This window comes from Chionomys nivalis, chromosome 2 (genome assembly GCF_950005125.1).
Source record: "Chionomys nivalis chromosome 2, mChiNiv1.1, whole genome shotgun sequence".
NCBI classification, from domain to species: Eukaryota; Metazoa; Chordata; class Mammalia; order Rodentia; family Cricetidae; genus Chionomys; species Chionomys nivalis.
Window position 1 is genome coordinate 65,707,441 of NC_080087.1, and position 23,919 is coordinate 65,731,359.

A 23,919-nucleotide genomic window follows, 5' to 3' on the forward strand; every position below is an offset into this window, starting at 1 on the left:
TTAGTTTTGATTGTCCACTTGACACATAGAATCACCTGGATTAGAGTAGCCTTTTGATATGATTGTGGGTGATTTTAAACTGGTTTACTGAGGTGGATGACTCTCCCCAAATGCAGGCAGCATCCTTATATAAGCTGGGTCCTGGTTGAAAAGGAGATGGTGAGCAAAAAAGCATGTGTGCATTAATCCATTGCTCTTGACTGTTTGTGATGTGAGTAGCTGCTTCAAGCTCCTGCTGCTTTGACTTCCCTGTAATAATGGACAGTGGCTTGGAATTAGCCCAATAAACCTTTCTTCCTTGATGTTTTTACCAGGATATTTTCTCACAGCCACAGGGAACAGAACTAATCGCGAATGACCATGAACTTCTGACATGATATGGATTATAGGTGTGCCTCACATCATTTGTCTATTACTTCTATTTTCTTTCATTTTTATTTAAGATGGATGGGTGCTTTGCCTGCATGTGTGCTTGTGCACTACACTCACGGAGGCCAGAAAAAACTGTCAGATCCCCTGGAATTGAAGTTACAGAGGTTGTGAGCCACCATGTGGGTGCTGGAAATTGAACTCAGGTCCTTTGGAAGACCTGAGGAGCCATCTCCCCAGCTCCAATACCTGTATTATATGACATCAGAATCTAGGTTCTCAGGAAGGAGAGTACCCTGTAGAAGTTCAAACATCCGTCAACCCTTATTGGGCCTCCCTAATTCCCAATGACAAGAAAAATGGGAAGAGGTGCTTGGAAGAAAATAAATAAAAAATTTATTATATCTTAATCACAGTACAAACACATTAAATAGAAACAGAAAGAATGCAGGGACCTTCTGGTCCTGGTCCTACAAACCCATACCCTGATCAATAAATTACCCCTCCCCCGAGACCCAGAAGTCTTGAGGTCCAATACAGTTCATTGAATGTATTCCAAGAATGCATTCCAAGAAACTTGGATGACACTCTCACTTCAAGAAGGGAAACTGAGGCCAGGGAGTCCCCATGGACTTCATGGCTCCTGCAGCTATCCTGCAGGACTCCTCTTGCCTCCTCCACAGTCCTCTGTGAGCATGTCCATGACCAGATTCACACCTGAACATGGTAGCCACCACTGCGACGCCTGCAGAGCCTCCGCACAACCACCCAATAGAGAGTCAGCATTACCACCCAGTAGGCCACATAGGCACCTACTCCAGCAGCGAGGTGGTAGGCCTCGGCTGCCCGGGATGGGCCACTCCAGTCAGTCTGAGCTTCCTGGGCCACACTGCGGATCAGGCCTCCAAGCAGTAACAGAGCCCAGAGTGCTAGGGGTAGTACCGGGACATAGTTAGCAGCCAGCTTCTTCCTGCCTGAGGTGCCCCAGCCACTTTGATTCATGGTGACCAATGCCAGGAACTTGGCGGGCAGCAGGCCACACATGTAGAGTGGTGCATAGAGTGACAGCAACACCATACGCAGGCAGCCTCGCAGCCAGGCTGCAAAGGCCGCCTTAGCCAGCGCCACGCCCTGTACGCACAACAGCACCCAGAGCAGGGCCCATGGACGCCCAGCATAGAAGAGCCGCAGCACTGTGGCAGCCACGAAGAAAGGGAAGAGGCCGGAGACCACTGCTTCATAAGTCATCCACGCATGGTGGCGGTGCCACCATAAGGCGTTGTATAGCCACTCGCGGAAATAAGACTTGGACCAGCGGGTCTGTTGACTCAGCCAGCGCAGGAAGGAGGAGGGCGTCTCTGAGTAGCATCTGGAGCGCGAAGTGTACCTGACAGGTGCAGAGAAACAAGGGCAGCCATCAGTGTGGTTCTCCCTGGGGCCCGGGCAGGAGTTTTAAACTTAAAGATCATTTCATATGTATGAATGGTTTGCTTGCATGTACATATGTGTGCTACATGTGTTCCTCGTGCCTAAGGGGGTTAGAAGAGGGCATCACAGCCGTTGGAACTGGAGCTACAGATGCTTGTGATCTGCCATGTGGGTGCTCGGAATCGAACCCAGGTCCTAAGCAAGAGCCGCCAGTGCTCTTAATTTACTCCCAGTCCAGGGAGCAGAATTTTGAAGTGCCCACTTTCAATACTATTGGGACAAGTTTTTGTTTTGTTTTGTCTTTTTGCAGTTTTTTTTTTTTGTCATTGTGTCAAAACAGCTGACAACAGGTAAGGACGGAAGGGTTTTATTATGGCTCATAGTTCAAAAATAAAGTCTGGCCTGGAAGGGAAAGCATGGAAGCAGGAATATGAAGCATCTGATCACATTCCATCTGTGGACAGGAAGCAGAGAGGATGGAATGCTGGTGTGTGCACGCGCACATGTGCGTGCACGTGTGGTGTGTGCATGGTGTATGTGCATGGTGTGTGTATGTATGCGTGTGGTGTGTGTATGTGTGCCTAAGTATGGACGCACAAAGAGGCCTGACGAGTGTCTCGGGTCCCCTGGAGATGGAGTTATAGGCACTGTTAGCCACCAGATGTGGGTGCTGAAATGGAAGAGGTCCTCTTAACCAGTGAACCAACTCTCCAGCTTCCTCAGCATCCTTTCTGTGGGCCTATATCACTGTTTAATATTTTCAACAGCCAGGACTACATGGAGGTCATATGCCAAGCAGTTTCTAGTAATTGCTCAATCCGTGTGAGCTACTGCTGTTTTTACTGTGACTAACACTGTTACTTGCAGACATGACGAACATTAGTCATTGACACTAACACCATCAGTGGCATGACTAAGTGCTGACTAAATTGGCAAGTCCTGCCATGAGGAGTAGGGCAAGACTGGCCACTACCCAGGTTAGCGTCTGCATGAGAAGTTCTCAAAAGAACAGATGGACCCCTTCCTGTGGCTGAGGCAGAAACCATTAATCTGTCCTTACATGCCTTAGTCATACCCATGAAGGGTAGATAGAATCCCAACTAAGGAAAAGCCACAGGTGGCCATCAGCAGTTAGCTTATTAGGTGACGTCAAACTAGTCTCTCAATCAAGGGCAGTACTTGACAGTGTCTCTCTTCACTGTGTCATTTGGCACCCTCAATGTTCTGCTCACTTCTGCTGTTGCTGTTTGTACCCAAAACATCTGCCTAAAGGATGCTTTCACATGCTCAAAGCCCTCCATGATTCATTTTAGTGAAGGTCCTACGAGCCTTTCATGAGGGGACCCCTGGTAGCTCTCAATCCTCTCTTCTGGTGCTCTTGGCTAAAATGCGATTATTGTTCCAACTCTGTTTCCTCCAGCTTGACATATTTCCTCTTGGAGGGAGAAGGGAAGACTTAAAAAGTTAATGGAAATAAAAGGAATTAACACGACCCAGGAGGCTTAAAATGTAACTAGATTACGGAGAGCTCTCCTAAAAGAGGTGATCAACTGTGTGTGTGTGGTGGGGGGCACTCTTCAGTGGAGCTGCCTGCAAGGTGTGCAGGGAGCTCTACAGATGCAGCTATTGAGAGCAGTCAAAGCTGCCTCAAAATCATTCATGCATACGTACACCCAACTACTGGTATCAAGTTAGACTTGGGTAGATGCAGTGATTTGCAACTAAAGCCTTTATGTCTGGCTTTAAGTGAAACATATAGTAAAGCCTTTGTGTCTGGATTTGAGAGAAATGTTTCAGCAAAGCCTTTGCTACATTTGGGTTGATTAGTAGATGCTGTGAAATTGTTTTAAGACTGTTTCAGCCTTGAAAAAAAATGTTTTGAGGGGGCTGAAGAGATGGCTCAGTGGTTAAAAGCACTGGTTGCTTTTCCAGAGGTCCTGAGTTCAATTCCCAGCAACCACATGGTGATTCACAACCATCTGTAATTTTTTTTTTCAAGACAGTGTTTCTCTGTGGCTTTGGAGCCTATCCTGGAACTTGCTCTGTAGACCAGGCTGGTCTCAAACTCACAGAGATCCGCCTGCCTCTGCCTCCCGAGTGTTTGGACCATCTATAATCTATAATGAGATCTGGCGCCTTCTTCTGGCATGCGGGCATACATTATTTTGTATACATAATAAATAAATCTTAAAAAAAAGAAAATGTTTCTCTGGAGAAACTGCAGTTGGTGCTAAGTGAGAGCTGGCAGCTACACCGACCTTGGTCCTAAGACACTCCTGGAAGATTTGGAGTTCTTACTTTTGATAATCAAAAGAGACTGAGATTTGTGTGGGTTGTCTGCTCTCACAGGCAGCAAAAGCAAGTTAACTTTGGAAGCTGAAACCTTTCCCAGCTCCTATTAACCTTGTCTATGTTTGAACAAAGTAACTGGAGTGAGATAGCTGGGGGTCAGTCTTTTCCAAGAAGGCTAAGCCCTTCTTCTGCTCCTTCAGAAGCTCCTTCAAAAAATGAAGGCTTAGCATCTTAGTGAGTTTCTCTCTCTACTTTGGCACACACGACCGACATCAAACAATAGGGTGAATTATTTTTTCTTTCTTTTTTAAATTTATTTATTTTTGGTCTGTCATGTGTGCCCTGTCTGGGGTGAATGGACGTTTGCTTACATCTACAATCGTTAGTTTTAACAGTCAGCTTGCCACAAGCTAGCATCACCGGAGAAGAAAGCTTCCACTGAGGAACTGGCTAGGTCAGGTTGGCCTGTGGGCATGTCTGTTGGAACTGTCTTGATTGTTCACAGAGGTGGGAAGACTCCCCCTGAATTTGGGTAGCACCATTTCACAGGGGAGGTACTGAATATTGTAAGCGTAGAGAAGGCTAGCTAAATACTAAGCAAAAGGCGGCAGCCTGCTAGGGTCCATTCATTTCTCTCTGCTTTTGATGGTGGATGCCATTCTCCTGGCTGCTTGAGTTCCTGTCTTGAGTGTCTGTCAGTGATGGACTGTGATCTGGAATTGTAAGCCAAATCAACAATCTCTCCCTTAAGTTGCTTTTGGTCAGGGATACTTGTTGCAGAAACAAAAATTAAAATAGAACACCACTTCTTCCCCAGGAAAAGTCACACAATATACGCTATAGGTTGCCACACTTGGTAGATATATTGTCGCCTCAGCATAAGGAAGAATTTTTGCCTCTTTTGCCTACTGCTGTGCCTATAGGGCATCCAACCTCCTGTACACTGGTTATGGAGATCAGACACTCTCCTCCTCAACGTCCTCTTTTCTTGCTGCTTCTCCCACTGGTTTTAACCCACCCCATCTACTCATCTCATTCTTCTCCCTCCCTTCCGAGTGGCCCACGCTGGCTCGGTCTCCATGGGATAGCCCATTTACCCCATCTGCCTTGTTCCTTCTGTGCGAAATTGCTCACCCTCACCTTGTCTTGTTTGGTGGGGGCGAAAAGGGTTCACAAAACCTTTTACAGCCTTTGCAGTACCTCCAATTCTCTTCTAATATCAAACTCTTTGGAGGCCATTGGCTAAATACGCATGGCTCCTCTGCCTCTTATGATATTGTCCTCTGCCTCTTGGACCCTCTGTCTCTCTCCCTCAGGGACACCCTTCACACACACGACCACATGGTCCCCTCTACTTACTTGGTAGCGTAACCCATGCTGAGCATGCGGTTGGTGAGGTGCCTGTCATCCCCGAAAGTGCAGTGGGTGCCCAGGAACTTCTGGTTGTACCAGGCTTCCAGGAACTGCTGCAGGAGGTTGTTCCTGTACAGGCCTAGGTAGGGTGGGGAGTACCAAGCATCAGCCTCTGATGTGGTTAATGTTGTGCTCAATGCATCTCTGTTTCCCACTCTGTGCTTCCTCATCTCCATCCCAGTCTCAGCCTTGCCCCTCATCACCCCCCAGTACAGCACCAGTCTTATCTGAAGCCCCTGCCCTTTCCAATGTGTCTGTCACATGACCATGCACTGTAAAGTCACCACTCCTCCCACAATGCCCCAGCATTCTCAATACCTTCCCTGTTCAACCTCATCTCCACCCCAACCTCATCTCCTTTCCACAAGCCCTTTTGCAGCAACTTGCCCAATCTGCATCCTTCCCCCTTTCCCAGCTTCATTTCTCTCCTGCAAACCAGTGCAGCTCTAGCACCATCTCTTCCTACTCCCCAATCTGCAATCCCGACCCCAGCCCTATCTTTGTCCACAACTTTACCCTGCCTCTGGCTCCCTTTCTCCCCTCCTTATGCACCCACAAGCCTTCCAAGCCCTGCTTTCACTCACCCAGAGGACCACTGATGCAGGACACACAGTGGAAGTAGCTCTGACAAGCTCTCTCTACATTGAAGGCTACCCAGTATCGCAGGCTGCTCAAGAAGCTGACCCAGGAATCCAGAGGGTTAAGGATCCGCACATCACCCCCAACAGCCCCTACCCGGGGATCTGCATCCAGCACTCGCACAAGCTCCAGCAGTGCCATGGGGTCTAGCCTTGTGTCTGAGTCACAGACCTGTGAAAAGAAAGGGACTAGGGTCAGACCAGAATCCTACACAGGGCTGGTCCTAGAAAGGGCTTAGAGATTGTTTACACTATTCCTTGGACTGGGATCCTGGATTATATAAAAAGAGGACGTGAGCTTCACATAAGATGTGCAGGTGGTGTGAGCAGCTGCTTCCAGCTCCCGTGCCTTGACTTCCTGTCCGGTGAACTGTGAGCCAAAGGAAGCCATTTCTCCCTTAAGGTGTTTTTGTAAAGGTATTTTCTCAGAGCAACAGGAGAAGAAACTAAGACAGTAGCATGTTAGTGAATGACCACACTGAATGGATGGATGCGTGATGAAATAAAGGTCTGTATTTCGTAGCTGAATAGGTAGCAGAAGTCTCAACACTGAAGGAAAGAAAGCAAAAAGGAAAGGGGGGAACAAACCTCTATATAAAAAGGGTAAGTGAATGAATAAATAAGTGGGTGAGGTCCACACTGGATGTATTGATGCCTGGGTGGAAAGAAGGGTAAAGGAAAGCCTTTCCATATTGCATGAAGAAAGAAAGTAACGTTATATCAAATGTCTTGATTTGTGGGTGAGTGATTGAGTGAATGAATCTTTGTATTAAATGAATGAGTAGCTGCATGAAAGGATGAATGTATGCTCAGAGTTTCCTTCTATCTTCAGAGGCTACGTGAATGAAAGAGGGAATGAATTTCTTCATTCAGTGTTGTGGTTTGGATGTGAAATGTCCCCCCTAGGTTCGTGTTTTTGAACAATTGGTCTCATAATTGGTAGCACTGTTTTGGAAGGTTGTATGACCTTTAGGAGATGGGAACCAGTTAGTGGGTCTTCACCTCCTTTTCTCTTTTTGCTTCTTATCTGCAGGAGCAGTGTGACAACTTTCTCAAGCTCCCAAATCCATGTCTTTTCTATCATGATGGACTGCACCCTCAAACTGTGAGCCAGAATAAACCCTTCTTTCTAAAAGTTGCTTTGGTCTGGTATTTTGTCACAACAACAAATATACAAATGGGTAGAGTGAATGAGCACTGTATTGGGTGTGTACGCAGATGTGTGTACCATCAAATGAAAGAATCACACCAAAGTAAGAAAAAAGGAAGAACCATTATATCAAATGGATGGATAAGATTGACTAAATATCCATATTAAATCACTTCATCAATGGTTGATGAATAAATGAGTGAAATGAATGAATTAGAGTTTCTGTCTGAACGTGTGGTGAGTGATGAGATAAGAAAGGATTTGAGCCTGGGGCGATAGCGAGGTGGATAACAGTGCTTGAGAACCCTGATTTGAATCTCAGCATCCATGTAAAATGATAGGTATGGTTGCATATGCATGCCTGTAACATAGTGCACTGTCTCTCTCTCTCTCTCTCTCTCTCTCTCTCTCTCTCTCTCTCTCTCTCTCTCTCTCTCTCTGTGTGTGTGTGTGTGTGTGTGTGTGTATACAAGAGGAACCCTGGTTCTTGTTGATTGCCAACCTACATCTAAGTTCAGTGAGAGGTCCTGTCTCAGAGGAATGAGGGAGGAGGGGAGTGAAAGAGCAAGACACCTGATGTCTTCCTCAGGCTTCCACAGTGCGCACACACGTGTATATACACCACACAAACATGCATACATAAATAAGAGAAGACAGGGTTGACACTACATTGAAGAAATTATCTGCTGGAGGACAGATAAAAACACGAGTAAGTACTGAAAGGTTTCTTCACCGAATGAATAAAAGGAGGAAATGAAGCGGTTCCCTCAAATCTGTTTGATACAGCGGCTCCTGTTTCAGAGTGCAAAGCCTGACTTTGAACTTCTGATCCTCCCGCCTCCACCTCCCAGGGTCTGGGGTGCATGCACTCTACTCTTTCTGAAGTGGAGGGTGTGAGGTCACATTCACAGGAGGCACGGGATACCTTGCACTCACCTGCACGTAGTCCACGGAGTCTCCCAGCGCCTTGAAGGCCGTGTACATGACCTCGCGCTTGCCGCCCCAGCGCTGCGCCACGCACACACATCTGCGCGTCCTCACCAACGCCTCCACCGCCAGCCGCCCGGGGTCCTCCGCCTCCACTTCGCGGTAGGCACCGGCACCCACTGCACCCGCCCCCTCCGCCGGTTCCCAGGGCTGATGATAGTTGCCGTCCCACACGTAGGTGGCGGGGTCCTCATCGGCGAAGACTTCGCGGAACATGTCCACCATGTACAGATCCTCCTCGCGGTTGCCGTCCACCACCATGAGGACGCGCAGCCGCGCGCGCGGGTACAGCAGAGCCCGCGCCGAGGTCAGGCACTGGCGCAGGTACGCGGGGTCCTCCTGGTAGGCAGAGATGGTGAGCGCCACGCTGCGTGCGGTGGCCGCGTCCGGGAGTCCCTTCGCTGAGGCGCGCCGCGCAGCCGCTGCCACCCTCCGGTGCTCCAGGTAAGCGAAAAGGCTCTGCGCCACCAAATGCGCACTGAGGAAGGCCCCGTAGAGGCCGAAGGCCAGGAGGCCGTAGTGATCCGAGGCGAGAGGGACGCCGGCGGCGTAGGCCCAGGTCATGAGACCCAGGATGAGCAGTGCGAACATAATCGTGAGCGCCCGCCGAGCCAGGTCGGAGCAGCGACGGGCTGCCTGTGAGGGCTTCGGCATGTCCTGTGGGGAGCCAAGGAGAAGGATCAGTCCTGAGGGCTTTCTGAAGATGACTTTATTTCTGGGGATCTCTCGTCTAAGCTGGATAAGAACATTCCAGAACTTTCAAATGATCTGTTTAATGTTTTAAAGGTTTGTTTATGCATTTTTATTTTATTCATGTGGGTGTTTTTTCCCATGTATATGCCATTGCACCATTGTGCCCGATCCCCATGGAGGCCAGAAGAGGGCCTCGTATGCCCTGGAGTACTTGTGAAGTCTTTTGGCTTCCCAATAGCAAGTGCTGTTAACCACGAAGATAGCTATCTCTCTAGCACCCCAGGAGTTCTTAAAAAGATCCCCTAAGCACCACCTTTGAAGCAATTATCGTGGCTTACTACCTGATTTTATTAATTGCTTTACCCCGTTTTTTTTTTTTTTTTTTTTTTTTTTTTTTTTTTTTTTTTTTTAGGAGAAAGAGTCTGTGTAGCCCCAGCTGGTCTAGAAGGCCCTATCCTCCTGAGTGCTGGTAAGACAGGAGTGAGCCACCAAGCCAGGTTTTTACGTGATGCCCTCTAAAGTAAGCCGTTATGCTTCCCCTCCCCCAGCTTTAGCATCTCTTCTATACAAAAGGGTTACACAGTGCAACTTCCCAGGCTTTCTCCGTGTTTGTTAGTGGCCCAAAAAGTGGTGCTGCCTGGTGGGATGGCTCAGTGGGTGAAAAGTGTTTGCCTCCAAGTCTGACAACTGAGTTTGATCCTTGGAACCCTCAGGATGGAAGGAGAGAAGTGAACTTGCTGTGCTGTGACTAAAACACATGCGTATGTGTGCCACCGCCCAAAAAGTAATTTTAAAAATTGGAAAAAAAATAATGAAGTTAAGAATAACCCAGTAAAACAAAAGTTTCTGCGTCAAGACACTAATACCATATACTAAGCAGTTTATACCAAATACGTATCAAGTGCTGTTTTAACCCTTTTATATGAACTTGTTTGTTTTAGATACAAGGTCTCCTGTAGCCCAGCCTGTCCTACATGTATCCAAGGATGACTTTGAACTTCTGAACCTACTGTCTCAGCTTCTGGAGTGCTGGGATGACAGGAATGCAGCACCATGCCCAGTTCTTGCAGTGCTAGGCAAGTGTACTACCAGCTGAGCTATACTTCCAACCCAGGTAAGTACTTTTATTAAAAAAAAAATTTATTTCAAAGGTTTTTCTTTTCCTTTTATATGCCAACCCACCGTTCTCTCTCCCTCCTCTCTTCTTACTTCATCCTCATCTCTCCCCTCACCCAACCACTCCCCATCCACTCCTCAGAAAGGGTAAGGGAGTCAACAAAGTCTGGCATATCACGTTGACACAAGACCAAGCCCCTCCCTTCTGTACCAAGGCTGAGTCCTGTATCCCTCCATAGGGATTCAAAAAGCCAGTTCATGCACTAGGGATACACTGCCAGTTAGCCGCAAAGACTGCCCAAGCCACAGAACTGTCACCCACATTCAGAGATTCCAGTTCCGTCCTATGCAGGTTCCCCAGAGTCAGTGAGCTCCCACTAGCTCGGCTCAGCTGTCTCTCTGGATTTTTCCATCATGATCTTGACCCCTTTGCTCATGTAATCCACCCTCCCTCTCTTCTGGACTCTGGGAGCTTGGCCCACTGCTTAGCTTTGGGTCTCGGCCTCTGCTTCCGACAGTTACTGGATGACAGTTGTTCTATGATGACAAGTAGGTCAGTTTTCAATCTGATTCATTATCATCATTTTCCAGGCAGAGCTGCCAAGTCACAGAAATTTAAACTCCCAAGATTATACCTAAAGTTATTGGATTTGAACCCAGGATTGCAGTCATTAATCACAGTCTTCCTAGACTGTTTTCCTCTTCCAGGAGAGCCTCTAATGACAGCATTTGCGGTCATAGTATAGATAGCAAAACAGGATAGTAAAAGTTTATGACAGGTGTGCAGCCGCAGGTGACAGAATGGCACCTCTGACTTCCTGAAATCCTGATGTGTGTCCCCTTGCCGCTATCCAGTAGAGGCTGAGAAGGGTCTCTGTCTTCTCATGCATAAGATGGGTAAGAAATTGCTTCCCCAGCCAGACATTGTTCTACAACAGCCTTCTGCAGTGGGTACTCTTGCTGTGCCCTGTTACCGAGGACAAAAGAGATGAATTCTCTCACTAAAGATCACTCAGATAATATGCAGAGGACTTAGGGGTCAGACACAGACAGTCTGGCTGCTGTGCTTCCTCCAGCTTAGGCTATCAGTTCCTGCCTGCCACACTGACTGCAGGATAAGGCATCAATGTAAGGTAGGTCACACTGCCCACAGCTGAAGGGCAGCCAGTCTGACCAGGGTGTGAGTTTCTAATCTTAATTTAAAATTTAGCATTAACAGGCTGGGAAGATGACTCAGCGTACACAAAAGAGCTGAGTGCCGCCTGTAATCCCATCCCCAGGCAGGCAGACAGGTAGATGCCTGGGGCTTGCTGGCTAGCCATTATAGCTGAAATCGTAGACTCCATGTTCAGTGGGAAGCCTATCTTTAAAACAAAAAGTAAAGAACAGGTAGAGGAAGACATTAATGTTGATCTTTGAACTCCAAAGGAGTAGGCACAGCTGAACCTATTCAAGATACACACAGTCATTAAAATGAAAATCCTGGTGACAGAAGCCTGTCATTCTAGCTACCTTTGAGGCTAAATGATATAAGAGGATCTCAAGTGTAAGGCCCACCTGGTTAACTGAGTTCTTAACCCTCTTTCAAAATAAAAATGAAGAGGCCAGCAAGATGTCTACTTGTTCCCAAACTTGAGGACCCTAGGTTGATGTCAAAAACTCAACTCTCTCTCTCATATATTAAATTATAAATGCGTAATTTAAATATATAAATTAAATATTCCATTTAGTCTCATTCAATTATTGAAAAACTTTTAATTATGCCTTGAATAAGTGTGATGCATGACTCTTCTCTTTTTAACTGTAAATTTTACAAAAAACTAAGCCCAGGTAAACCATTTTTTTTTCATACCCAGTGTATTTTGCAGTCTTAGTCTGGGGTAGATTAAAAAAACAAAAGCTCTCACTAGTATATTTGTGTTGGTAATATTTTGAAATATTTTGCTTTCTAGACAAGATTACATGAAGCGCAGGCTGGTTTTGACTTCACTGTGTGACGGAGAATTTGCTGAATTTCTTCTTATCCTTCTGCCTCGGTGTTCTGAGTCATGGCTTGACAGAGGTAAGCCACCACATTCAGTGTATTTGATGCTGGAGTTTACTTGCACCTGGAGCTTTGTGTATGCTGAGCAAACACTCTACCAACTTAGCTACATCCTAAGTCCCTGAAACAATCATGCTTCAAAAACATTTATTTGTTTGCTTATCTATCTATCTATCTATCTATCTATCTATCTATCTATCTATCTATCTATCTATCTGTGCATGTATGCATACACATATGCCATGGTGTGTGAGTGGCAGTCAGGGCAACGTTCAGGAGTCAGTTCTCATCTTCCCTCATGTAGGGGAACAAACTCAAGTAATCAGGCTTAACTGCAAGCCCCTTTCTCTTTGAGTCCTCTTGCCAGTCCCAAACAACCATATTTTTTAAGTATACAATAGTGGTCAAGACACAGATTTCCACTACCACTTACAAACAGATATCTTTTTACATTCCCAAATCATTTTAAGCTGAGAGGGAAACAAAAATGTTTTGTGGAGCGTGAAAGTTACTAGCAGTTCAAAGGTCAGTGTCCTTAATGCTGCACTTCTCATTCACCGTTGTCTGTCCTGACTCCACAGTAAAATACCAAATCAGGATATACTCTGCTGTTTGGTAGAAAAGTTTACAGTCGTCTCACACACTGAGTTGATGCAAATGAGTTACCAAAATTAATTTCATTTAAAAATTAGTTATTTCTTTGCTTATTTTGTGTGTGGGCATATGTGTGTCACAGTGTGTGTGTGTGTAGGTTGGAGGACAGCTTTGGGACTAGGTTCTCTCTTCTTGGAGACCAAACTCAGATTGTTAGGCTTAGAAGCAAGCACCTTTCCTTTGAGAGTCATCTTGTAGGCCCCTCTTTACTTTTTCAAGAGGTTTTAAAAATCCTATGTGATAATCCATGTTATATTTCAGATAGTAGAGGGGAGTTAGGCATTTTGGGGATTTTAAAAGAAGATGAAGGGTTTCCCTGTGTTGTCCAGACTGGCCTCAAACTCCTAGACCCAAGAATCCTCCAGTCTCAGCCTCCCAGGTATTTAGAGCCTCAAGTAGGTGGTATCCAACTTAAGATAGTACTTTTAAATACTCAACAACAATTATTCTTTCTTTTAGACTCTTTTATTCCTGTCTTTTTGTCTCAAACACAGCTCTGCCTGGGCTCCTGAGGGCGGCTCAGCTTATGAAGAAGTTTTTGATGCCAGCAACACGGACACCTCCACCTACAGCTGTACTCGCAACTTTAAGAGCCACACAGAACGAAAGCACCCATGTTCCACAAGATACCATGTCAAAGGCTGAGAATGGGGGTCCAGTGATCTCCCACTAATGGTCATGCAAGGGACCTGAGGACACAAGCCCTCAGCATGAGGAAGAAACAGTATCAAGACAATAAACAACATGCCAGTAAACACCCAGACAGCCACCAAGGGTCTGGGGTGAAGGAACAGAAATAGGTTTCAGAAGAAATAGTCAATAGTTCAGATCAGTAGTTATCCACAATTTAATACAGTTCCTCATGCTGTGGTGACCCCCAAGCGTAAAATTATTTTAGTTGTTCTTTCATAACTAACTTTGCTACGATTATGAATTGTAATATAAATATCTGACATACAGGATGTATTTTCATTGTTGCAAATTGATCAAAAGGGTTATGACCCACATGTTGAGAATCACTGGTTTAAGTGGATGCCAGCCATATGACATTACTCTTTTTCTAGGTCAAGAGAGGTTGAATGTTGGTGAACACATGTAGTTCAGCTAAATAGATTCTGAACTCATTAAATTGAAACCAAAATGCATGCATTACACACATGCAGTCTTCTTTAGGAACACTAGCATGCACTTATAGAATCATAGACATGGATGACAAAGGAAGCTCACTCCACTGCACATGCTCACTGAATTCATACAGTTGCTGTCACAAGTAGATACACTCACATACAAACACATTCTCAATAGTCCCCGATAACATGGTCTCACATATGGTAGTAATTATCCTTTATGGCTGCAGACACACAGGCGCGCACACACACACACACACGTACATACGTGTCTCATGGCTGTGGATACTGATGGATTCTCTCCTCTCTGGCTTGCTCTGCAGTCCGTGTGTGTCTAGAGCTAGCTGCAGGGGGGCCATTTGAAGACCAGCAAATGCGGGGGTGGAGGAGGTTGACGTCAGCCGACTAGCCTGTCCAGGGGCTCTGAGGTCAGCAGTCCTGTAACTCCACCCTCTTCGATTCCCGACATTGCCCCATCCCCCTCACCAGATAGGACCTGTCTTCATAGCCCCTCATACTGGCTCTTCACACTCCCTTTTCTTCCAGCCCTTCCCCTCTATTATCTCTTTCTCTCCTTTTCCCTTGCATTGAGTTCACTTTACCTTTCATTTGTCCTATCTGTATATCCCTTTCCACCTTCCCCCCATGTCTGTCTTCCCCATCTCCCTCAGCTGCTTCTCTTGTGTCTTGTCTGTATTTCTGTCTCCATCTCACCCCATTTGTCTTATCACTTTCTATCACCCACACTGTCCCCCTGTCTCCCTGCCCTGCCCACACACCTTATTCTTCCTCCTCACTTACCTCTCATCTCCCCAGAGCCCACCTTCCTCTCTAGACTCTAAACAAATGAGTCCCGCAGGAGCACATATCAGCAACTGGCAGATAGATAAAGTGCACACGCACGCATATCTGTGGGTGTGTGTGCCGGTGTTGCTGGCGTGTGTTTCAAAGCAGCCTAGAACTACAGCCAGAATTGCCTGCTTTTTGCTGGGCTGATGTCTGTCTGTCTGTCTGTGGGGGGTGTGTGTGTGAACACATATGTGTTTCTGTCAAGGTCTGACTGGGGCTGAGGACTGGGGCTGAGGGACTTCAAGTGACTTCTGGGAGTGGTCTGGGCTGAGGTGCTGTGATACACCATCATGGAGATGGGGTGCCAGGGTGTATGTACCTCAGCCCTTTGTGGTCAGAAGGCCAGTGATCCCTGTTACTCTTTTATATTCTTTTTATAAGTTTTTTTTTTCTCTAAGACTATCCTTCTCTAAGTTCCTCTCACTGCGAACTGATAGTGGGTAGTGTGCAGCAACTGTCTCTTCCTGCATCCTTTTGGGTGGTGGATACTAATAATTTCTATTATTTCTCTCTGTCTCCCTCACTCTCTTTTGCCCTCTCATTTTGTGCTTTACCCCCTGACTCTATTTCTCTACCCATTTGTATTCACATTTCTTCTTCTCCTTTCCTATCCCACCCAGTCTTCCCCTCTGATATCTGTTACCATCTCTCATGGATCTGTCTGCCTGTCTGTCATCTCTCATCTCTTAATAATCTACCTATGTGTATCTATCATCTATGTATTCCTCTATCCCTCTATGTCTCTAAATATCATCTACCTGCCTGTCTCTTTGTGAGACTCTCTCACTCCCCCCCCCCCACCAACTTTTATGTCTCTCTGGTCTTCCTTTATCCTGCTGCTTCATGTCTCCTAGTCATTCAGGACTTTCCTGAACAAAGCCAGGTTCTCACACCCAGCTTGTGAGAACTTTGCTAGACAGGGTGTAGGGGCAGTGCCAGGTTGGGCCTTTGCTTGAGCCTAGCCACTAGGGAGAAGCTCCCTGGTGGTGGGAACCTGAATACCACCCACCCATTAGGGTGGGGCAAGCTGTGTCTGACGCTTTTGCCGGGAGCCTGTGATGCTTAGTGTCTGGCTGTGTCAGGATGATGGAGGCAAGCCCAGAACAGGGGATAAGAGGAGTTCCTGTGGCTAGGAAGGGATAGCCCAAGCTCCCTCCTCCCAGGAGCTGGGCATTTGACTGCCTAGTCTGAACACCGCCCTGACTGGGTGGAGCAACTGTATAAAACCAGATGTTTCTAAAACCAGAGTGTGTATGAGAGACAGACCAGGGTTTCAAACCCTGGGTTTTTTTTCTCAGCCAGCGTACTAGAGATCTGGCCACAGCCAAGACTCCCCCTTCAGACCCAGGTATCCAGGCCTTAGTCTCCTCTGTTAGATCCAGGGTTACAGGACCCTGGCTCTCCTTCCCTGGACTTAGGATTCCAGACCCTAGTCTTCTTCTCTTAGACCAGTATTTAATCCTCCGCCTTTAGACTCAGAAGTCTAGACAGCAGCCCTTTTCTCTCAGAAAAGGAGTTTAGGCCTAGCCCTCCTCTCTCAGACACAGAGGTCCACTATCCCATAATTCCTTGCAAGCATAGATGATCAGGACTGAATGTAGCAAAGACAAGATGACAAAGACAGAAGAAGCTGAGCACTGTTGCCCAGTTCTCTCCCCTCTGATGGTAGCTTTTAACTGGTGCCTGCCCTGAGTCTACAATGACCTTCCTTCTCCAGAAGGGTTATTATTTAATTTCATGATGAGAAGACAGGGGAGAAAGGTAAGGGTGGTAGCTACAAATGGAGAAGAAACAGGAAAAAACATGTGTTCATTGTAGGGTCAACTGATGGGTGGGGCCCTGGGCTAAGTGATGCCAGGCACACACAAATGACTCAGCAGGGGGCCCTGCCTCCCTCTGAGGAGATGCCATTCCCCTAGAGGAGACAGCTGTGTAAATAGAGGACTGGGCACTGATGGAGTAACAGTTCCACCCAACTGAAAGGCGGGGAGGGCTTCCTGGAGGAGGTGCTCCTGATCAATGAGGAATTATGGGAGTGGAAAGGGAAGAAGGGAAAAGGCATCCCAGGCAAAGACATGGTGTGGCTAGTTGACAAAGCACTCAGTGAGAGGTGCTGTGGAAGTGCAAAGTAGCTGAGAAGTAATGAGATACGTAAAGGTAAGATTACTTTTTAAAGTGCTTGGAGAGATGAACAAATGGCTCAGTAGTTAAGAGTGCTTTTTTGCAGAAGATTTGGGTTGGGGTCCCAGAACTCATGTCGGGTGGCTTATAACCACCTGTAACTCCAGCTCTAGTGTATCTGATGCCTTCTTCTGGCCTCTGTGGTCACCTATACACATGCAATATACACATAAAAATACAATAAATCTTTTAAAAAGAAGGCATGGACAGCTGCAGAGATGATTCAGTGGTAAGAGTACTTGCTACTCTTGACAAGGACCTGGGTTCAGTTTCCAGCACTCCCATGACTGCTCACAATTGCCTATGACTCCAGGTCCACTGAATCTGTGCTCACTTCTGAACCTTTGTGGGCACTGTAGGTACATGATGCACAGCCATATATGTAAGCCAAACACTTGTACACATAAAATTTTTAAAAATAACTTTTAGATTGAAAGGCAAAATTATATATTCATGATGAGGATTGCCTAGCATGCATTTAGACTGTGGGTTTGATATTTAGCACTGGGCATGGTTGTGTACACTTGCAAATTCAGGTGTACTAAAAAGAAATCATGCAGTGCAAGATTCTTAGTGTGTGTGTAGGACTGGGTGCTATGTATAATTTCAAATATTCGGGAAGGGTCTTGAAAATATGCTCCTTAGCCGGGTAGTGGTGGCGCATGCCTTTAATCCCAGCACTCCGGAGGTAGAGGCAGGCAGATCTTTGTGAGTTTGAGGCCAGCCTGGTCTACAAGAGCTAGTTCCAGGACAGGAACGAAAAGCTACGGAGAAACCCTGTCTTGAGAAACCAGAGAGAGAGAGAGAGAGAGAAATATACCCCTTAGATAATTGGAGGAGGGAGTTTTATTTTAGTGTTTTGAGGCATAGTTTCTTATGAATGAAAAATGAAATAAAAAGGCAAGAAACATGATTTTTCCCAGTTAAGATGGAGGAGAATGTTTATTGTGGATAAAGGGGGACAGACATAGTCAGAGGCAGGGGCATCTAGGAGAGCCCAGAGTGGCCATGACCCTGAGCCATGTGAGGAGAGGAAGAGGGGAAGAAAAATGGGGAGAGGGGAGGAAAGTGTAGCAAAAGAAAATAGAAAGACCAGGTAACCAAATGGTTGTATTATATAGGGAAGGGCAGCCCAACCTCTGGGCTGGAAAAGTTTAGGGGAGGGGTGTGTCTGCCAGGAGGACCCTGTAACAGATAGGGATTTAGAGAGGCTTGGAGAACCAGGTTCACTTTGATCTGGCAAGTAGGCACCTCAGCCTGTTGTCCTGGGTTTGAAACCTGACCCCTCTCAGCCCAGGTTGGGCTCTAACCCAGATAACTGAAGATGACACTGAATTCCTGATCCTCACGCCTCCGCTTCTCAAGCTCTAGGATCGCAGGTGTGTGGTAGCATGATTGGTTTATGCAATTTGGGGGAAGGAATCCAGCAGGACTTTTTGCATGTTAAGCAAACACTCTGTTACCTGAACTACAGCCCCAGCTCAAAGTAAGAGACATTTGAGTTTCCTGGAGAACTAAGGAGGAAAATGGCCACTGAAAAAGTTAACTTGGAAGAAATCTGCATTTTCTTAAATACTGCTCTCGATCTAGGTGGTTACTCTGTAAAGTGTTCTGACTTGGAGAGGAAATACTCTGAAAAAAATCCAGATACTGAAAAAGAGAGGTGGAGGGAGGTATCTCTCACAGGGTCATGTGCTTGAACACTTAGTAACCAGCTGGTGGTGCTGTGCTAAAGGTTGAGGAGCTGTTATGGAGTGTGTGTGTGTGTGTGTGTGCGTAAGAGAGAGAAGGGGGTTGACTTTCAGTTCTTGAAAAAATATTCAGTCAAAAGACAAAACAGTTTGAGCAAAAGTTTATTTTAAAAAGCTGAACAAACAAACTATAGGGGAAGACTGAACTGGACTGCATGGAGGTGGATTCAGTGTTGCAGATTTTTAAAGAAATTGTAACGAATATTTATGAGGTGTGTGAGATAGTCATAGAATTAAGTAACCCTTTCTTCTTCCCAAATCATGATGGGCTGGGTATCCTTTTTAAAGTATTTCTTCACCTACCCCTCTAAAACAGTCTACAAAAAACAACAAACATAGACAGTAAATCCAGAATTAGAGTGTACATATATAAAAACATCGGATAATTTGGGTGTGTAGACCCTTGGTTACTACACATGTGTTAGAGAATTTCCAAGTGTCTTACTTTCTGATATAACAAGAACAACCTAACTGTTTCCAAGATGTTTAACCACAAGGAGGTTCTGACCACAGGGAGACACACCATCAAGATGCAGCTACAGTTTCTCCTCAGATAATCTCTTTTCCTCCTTAGTGTAAACTTTACACAGCCTAGAGTTATTTCAGAGGAGAGCTTCTAGATCAGATTGGCTTGTGGCCATGTCTGACAATGTCTTGACTGATGATGTAGTGGGGCACCACCCACTATGGGTGCTTTCCCAAGGCAGGTAGCCCTGGGCTGTAGAATACAATTAGTTAAGCATGAGCCTGCAAGTGAGTGAACCAAGGAGTATTCTTTCATGGTTTCTTCATTATGCTCCTACTTGAGTTCTGTTAATGATTGAGTGTGACCTGAAATTATAAGACAAATAAATCTTTTCCTCTTCCATGTTGATTTTGATCAGTGTTTTATCACAGAAAAGAAGGTAGAGCACCTCATATTGAACTCCTGTCTACTCAGAATTAGAGTTTGGGGGGTCACTATGTCTAACTGGCAGACACTGGCCACTGGGTAGTATTACTGGCACACCAGTGAAGGGCTTTAGATGTTAGAAGCCAGGTCTCTTTTCCTGATCCCCCAAAATGTGAACAAGCATGTAATGAGCTCCGGCTGTCACAAGTTAAGTCACTCAGCTGTCACACTTTTCTCACCTTTATGGGCCGTGGGCCCTGATTCTCTGTTTTCGCTTTTCCCCCACAGTACGGGTCAGCTTTCTATATAATGTATAGACTTGATTGCTCAGCATCTTTTGTGTGTGTGTGCGCGCGTGTGCGCGTGTGTGTGTAATGAGGGCCTTGTTAGAACATAAGCTCTCCATAGACAGAGGTCCTTATCCTTTCTACACATTTCCCTGCCCGTAGAGTTTAGGCCAGTTCCTGCGCTTAGCAGGTGGTAGATCATCAGGTATTGAATGGTTGTCAGGACGAAAAATCAGAATCAGGGAGAGGGGAAAGAAAAGAAAAAGGCTAAAGTTTGTTCCTCTCTAAACTTCTATCCCTTACGTCCTCTTTCTGCCTTTCTCCCTCTCTCCCTTCCCTTTCTCTCTTTTTCCTCTTTCTTTTATCTCTCTACTCACCGCTCCTTCCTATCGCCCCCCGCTGACCTTGAACTCACCCTGTAGCCCAGATTGACACTTCCTGTGTCCTAGGAAGTACTAGATTAAAGAAATAAAGGGTGTGTGGGTTGCCCTAATACCTGCTCTTCCTGGTTTTATTTTCTGTGTGTTTGTCTATTGATCTGCCTCTTTCTTTATTCTCATTTTCCTTCTCTCTCTCTCTGTTCTCCCCATGCTCCAACTCCCTAGAATTTCCCTTTGCTTAGTCTTATCTTTCGTCAGCCAGCTGTACCACCTCTCCTGGGCTGTAACTCCTGCTGTAGCAGAGTCGATTGCTCACACACTGGGATTTCCCAGGAAGGCAGAAGTGATGGGGGAGGTGGGATGACAGCAGAGAGCGGGGAGGAGGAGAGCAAGTGACTGGAGGAGAAAGAGGGTCCAGCATCTGGGAGGCCCACACCCCACAGCTCTATGGCTACCACTCAGTTGGGCAGGATGTGTTACTCCCAGCTGTGGAAATGGGACCTGAGGCAAGGCGTCCCCAGGATGGGCACAGATCCCAGACATGCAAGCAGTTTGCTACTGACTTCCAGGAACTGGGAGGACTTGGATCCTAATACTGCCAATGGGGCCTCACTGAGCTGTTCCTCCCCCACACTCAAGATTCCAGGAAATACCTAGGCCTTCAAGAAAGATTCCTGGGAAACCACCCAATGGAGGGAGTTTAAGTCCATGCCTCTGGAAGATAGCTGTCCCAGACAGAGCCCCTATGCCTAGACACTCTCCAGGGATTTTCACCACTTCTACTCTTCCCCTGGAGGAAAAAGAGAGAAGAGAATGAAAGAGGACAGGGAATTTTCTCAGAGCTCTATGTTTCTGCTCAGACAAGCAAGAGAGGAGGGATCTTGGTTTCCACAGAGAAGAAGTGAGGCTCAAGAAAATATGTCAGCTGGAAGAAGGAAGGATGAGGGCTAGTTGAGCCAGGTGACAGAGTAGGTGTTCTGAATTAGGAGGTCTCTTTCTATGGTAAGGGACTGAGACCTGTACCTCCATGTGGGAGGGATTAAGGGACAAGGCCTGGACCCATGATCTGAGGCAGGAGACTGGGACCTGGACACTTGAGTCTGAGGGAGGAAAGATGGGATCTGAATCTCTGGGTCTGCGGGAAGAGTACTAGACTTGGACATCTGTGTCTGTGGGAGGAGAGTTAAGGTCTGGACTTCAGGCCTGAAGAAAGAGGGCCTTGATACTGGAAAGAAAAGAAACCTGGGCTCATTTTTCTTAAAATTATTTTTATTCTTTGTATGTAATATTTGTACATGTACTGTGGATTTGTACACACATGCCAGGACAGAAGGTTTCTGAAGTTGTTGAAAGTCAGACGACAGTTTGCAGTAGTTTATCTCACTTTTCCACATTGACCCCAGGGATCCCACTGTGGCAGGCACCATTCCTTAGGCCTGTGATTCTAAACTGTATAAGAAAGCTAGCTGAACATGAACCTGCCAGCAGCCAGCATCCTCTGTGGTTCCTATCATACTCAGTTGCAGTTAATGCTGTGCGGATAAGGTAGCATGTAGCATGCTTGCCTTCGGGTTCTTGCCATGAATTCCCGTAGTAATAGCCTGTGACCTGAATTTGTAAGCCAAATGTACCCTTTCTCCCTCAAAAATACTTTTTGTCTGGGTGTTTGTCACAGCAACAGAAATAAAATTAGACCTATTGACCATCTTGAGGGCTCGCTCTTCCCAGTGCACCATCACCTTGTTTCTTAGGATTCCCATTACGGTTTGAAAAGAGACACAAGCTCTGATTTTATCAGGTTCTTATTTGAAAGGCTCATTCCCCAGAACCTTTCTTTCATCATCTATAGGATGAGATTATTGTTAGAAATATTTTCCTAACCGAGCCTCTCGGCCGATGCAAATTAATCCCAATCAAGCCAAATCAGACCAGCTATCCAGGTTTAATTAGACACCTGTGCTCCCGGGTGGCCCTGAGGGGAACGGAAAGCTGCCAACATGACCACTGGAGATGAAAGGGAAAACCACGTGTTTATTTTCTGGGGAGCAGTTTAAGTATCCTGTGGGAGTGATCTTGACTTTTCCTGGGGAGGGGTCAATGTTTGAGGGGCACAGGGGAAGGTCCTCCAAAGACGGAGGCCGAGGCTGGGATTACAATTATTTCAAGTCGTTTCTCATGTCCTAAACCTTAATCAAGTAAGAGTCTCCCCAGCATAGAGGTTATGAAGTGATGTTATTCCTTTGTGGAAATTGCTTTTGCCTTGTTGTGATCACAACACTAGACCGAAACAAACTCAATGGAGGAAAGATTTACTTTGGCTCATGGTTTTCAAAGATTTTAGTTCACCACAGTGGGAAAAGTATGTCAGAGAAGCTCAGTTTTATGGCAGCCAAGTGGTAAAGTCTGATTTTATTATGGCAGACAAGGAAGACATGGGGGAGTAGGGACTGTGAATAACCTGTAAAATCTTGCTTTAGTGTCCTGTTTCCCCTCCCCAGGCCTGTATTGGATATTTTCTCTTGCTATGATGAAACACTCTGAAAAGGCAATTTGATTAAGGAAGTGTTTTTATCTTGGCTCAGAGCTGCAAAGGCCCCTCTGTCATGGTAGCAGAAGCTTGAGGCAGCTGATCACATTGCAATATAGCAGGGAGGCAGAGGACAATGAATGCCGTTCAACCACAGCTGGTCGAATGGTGCAACTCACAATAGGCAGTTTTTCCTGTAATGGTAAAAGTAAAATGCTGTGGATCCCCAAGTGGCTGCAGTGGGCAGCGGACAATGAAACCATGCTGCAGGCCCTCAGAGTGGTGGCAGGCAGCAAACAGCGGGTCCTGAGAGCAGACAGTCCTGAGCAGGGATGGTGCAGTTCCTCGAGTGGCTGCAGAGGGCCATGAGTTTCAGGCAGGGAGCTGCAGTTGCCAGGTGGGTGAGAGACCTCGATGGGGCAGCCAGTCCCACAAGGAGAGACAAACAGATGGACACACCACAAGACCACTCCATAGGACACTGGAGGTGCCTGGCTCCAGGCAATAAGCCATGGCTGGTCTGGGGCAGGGAGCCATGTGGTGGGCGAGAGACAGACACATAGATAGGCATGCCATGCAGAGTGAGGTTGGATATTTATTTAGTGGGCTATAGAGGGGAAAGGGGAGGAAGGGAGAAGGTGAGGGGGGGGGAAAGGGGAAGAAGTCAGAGAGGGAGAGACAGAAGCTGCCTCTTCAAGAGAGACAGAAAGGGAGGGACTCAGGCTGGAAGCTGAAAATCAGCTTGCCTCAGAGGGGGGTGGGAAGTGGGCATGGCTTGTCTATTAAAGGGACAGAGCAGACCATTACACTACCCACCCCAGTTGACCTAATCAAGATAACCTCTACAGGCATGGGTAGAAGCTAACCTAATATGAATAATCTCTCATAGGAGTCTGTGGAGGCTTATCTCTTAAGTACTATATATTCTGTGAGGTTAGCGGAGAATACCATTACACGCCTCCATATCCTAAATGCTGGCAACCTTCCAAGTTAGCATCACTAGCTAGGAGAGAAGTGGAGACATTTCAGATTCAAACTAGAGCACGGCACTAAACCAGTAATCTCTGGGGAGGGGGAGGGCTGATGAATGTGCTGGGTTGAGAGCAGAGACAAGACTATTTCTTCCTTGACTATGTTATCT

The 23,919-nt window shown here is 46.4% G+C and overlaps 1 protein-coding gene and 1 long non-coding RNA gene across 3 annotated transcripts; one reads left to right on the forward strand and one right to left on the reverse strand.

The window, feature by feature from the left end:
• Positions 1 to 783: 783 nt before the first annotated feature.
• On the reverse strand, positions 784 to 9,278 carry Has1 (hyaluronan synthase 1). Its single transcript, XM_057763122.1, has 4 exons — positions 8,227 to 9,278; positions 6,087 to 6,312; positions 5,449 to 5,581; positions 784 to 1,756 (listed from the first exon to the last, which is right to left on the reverse strand). The coding sequence occupies exons 1-4, from the start codon at positions 8,929 to 8,931 to the stop codon at positions 1,081 to 1,083; spliced, it is 1,740 nt and encodes a 579-aa protein (XP_057619105.1). The 5' UTR covers positions 8,932 to 9,278; the 3' UTR covers positions 784 to 1,080.
• LOC130870421 (uncharacterized) lies at positions 8,587 to 20,467 on the forward strand. 2 transcript variants are annotated; one of them, XR_009056703.1, is made up of 5 exons: positions 8,590 to 8,721; positions 9,383 to 9,439; positions 9,912 to 10,084; positions 12,039 to 12,148; positions 13,279 to 20,467. It is a non-coding gene; the product is annotated as an uncharacterized LOC130870421 (long non-coding RNA). The 2 variants fall into 2 exon arrangements; XR_009056704.1 differs by lacking the exon at positions 9,383 to 9,439 and having other exon boundaries at positions 8,587 to 8,721.
• Positions 20,468 to 23,919: the final 3,452 nt, after the last annotated feature.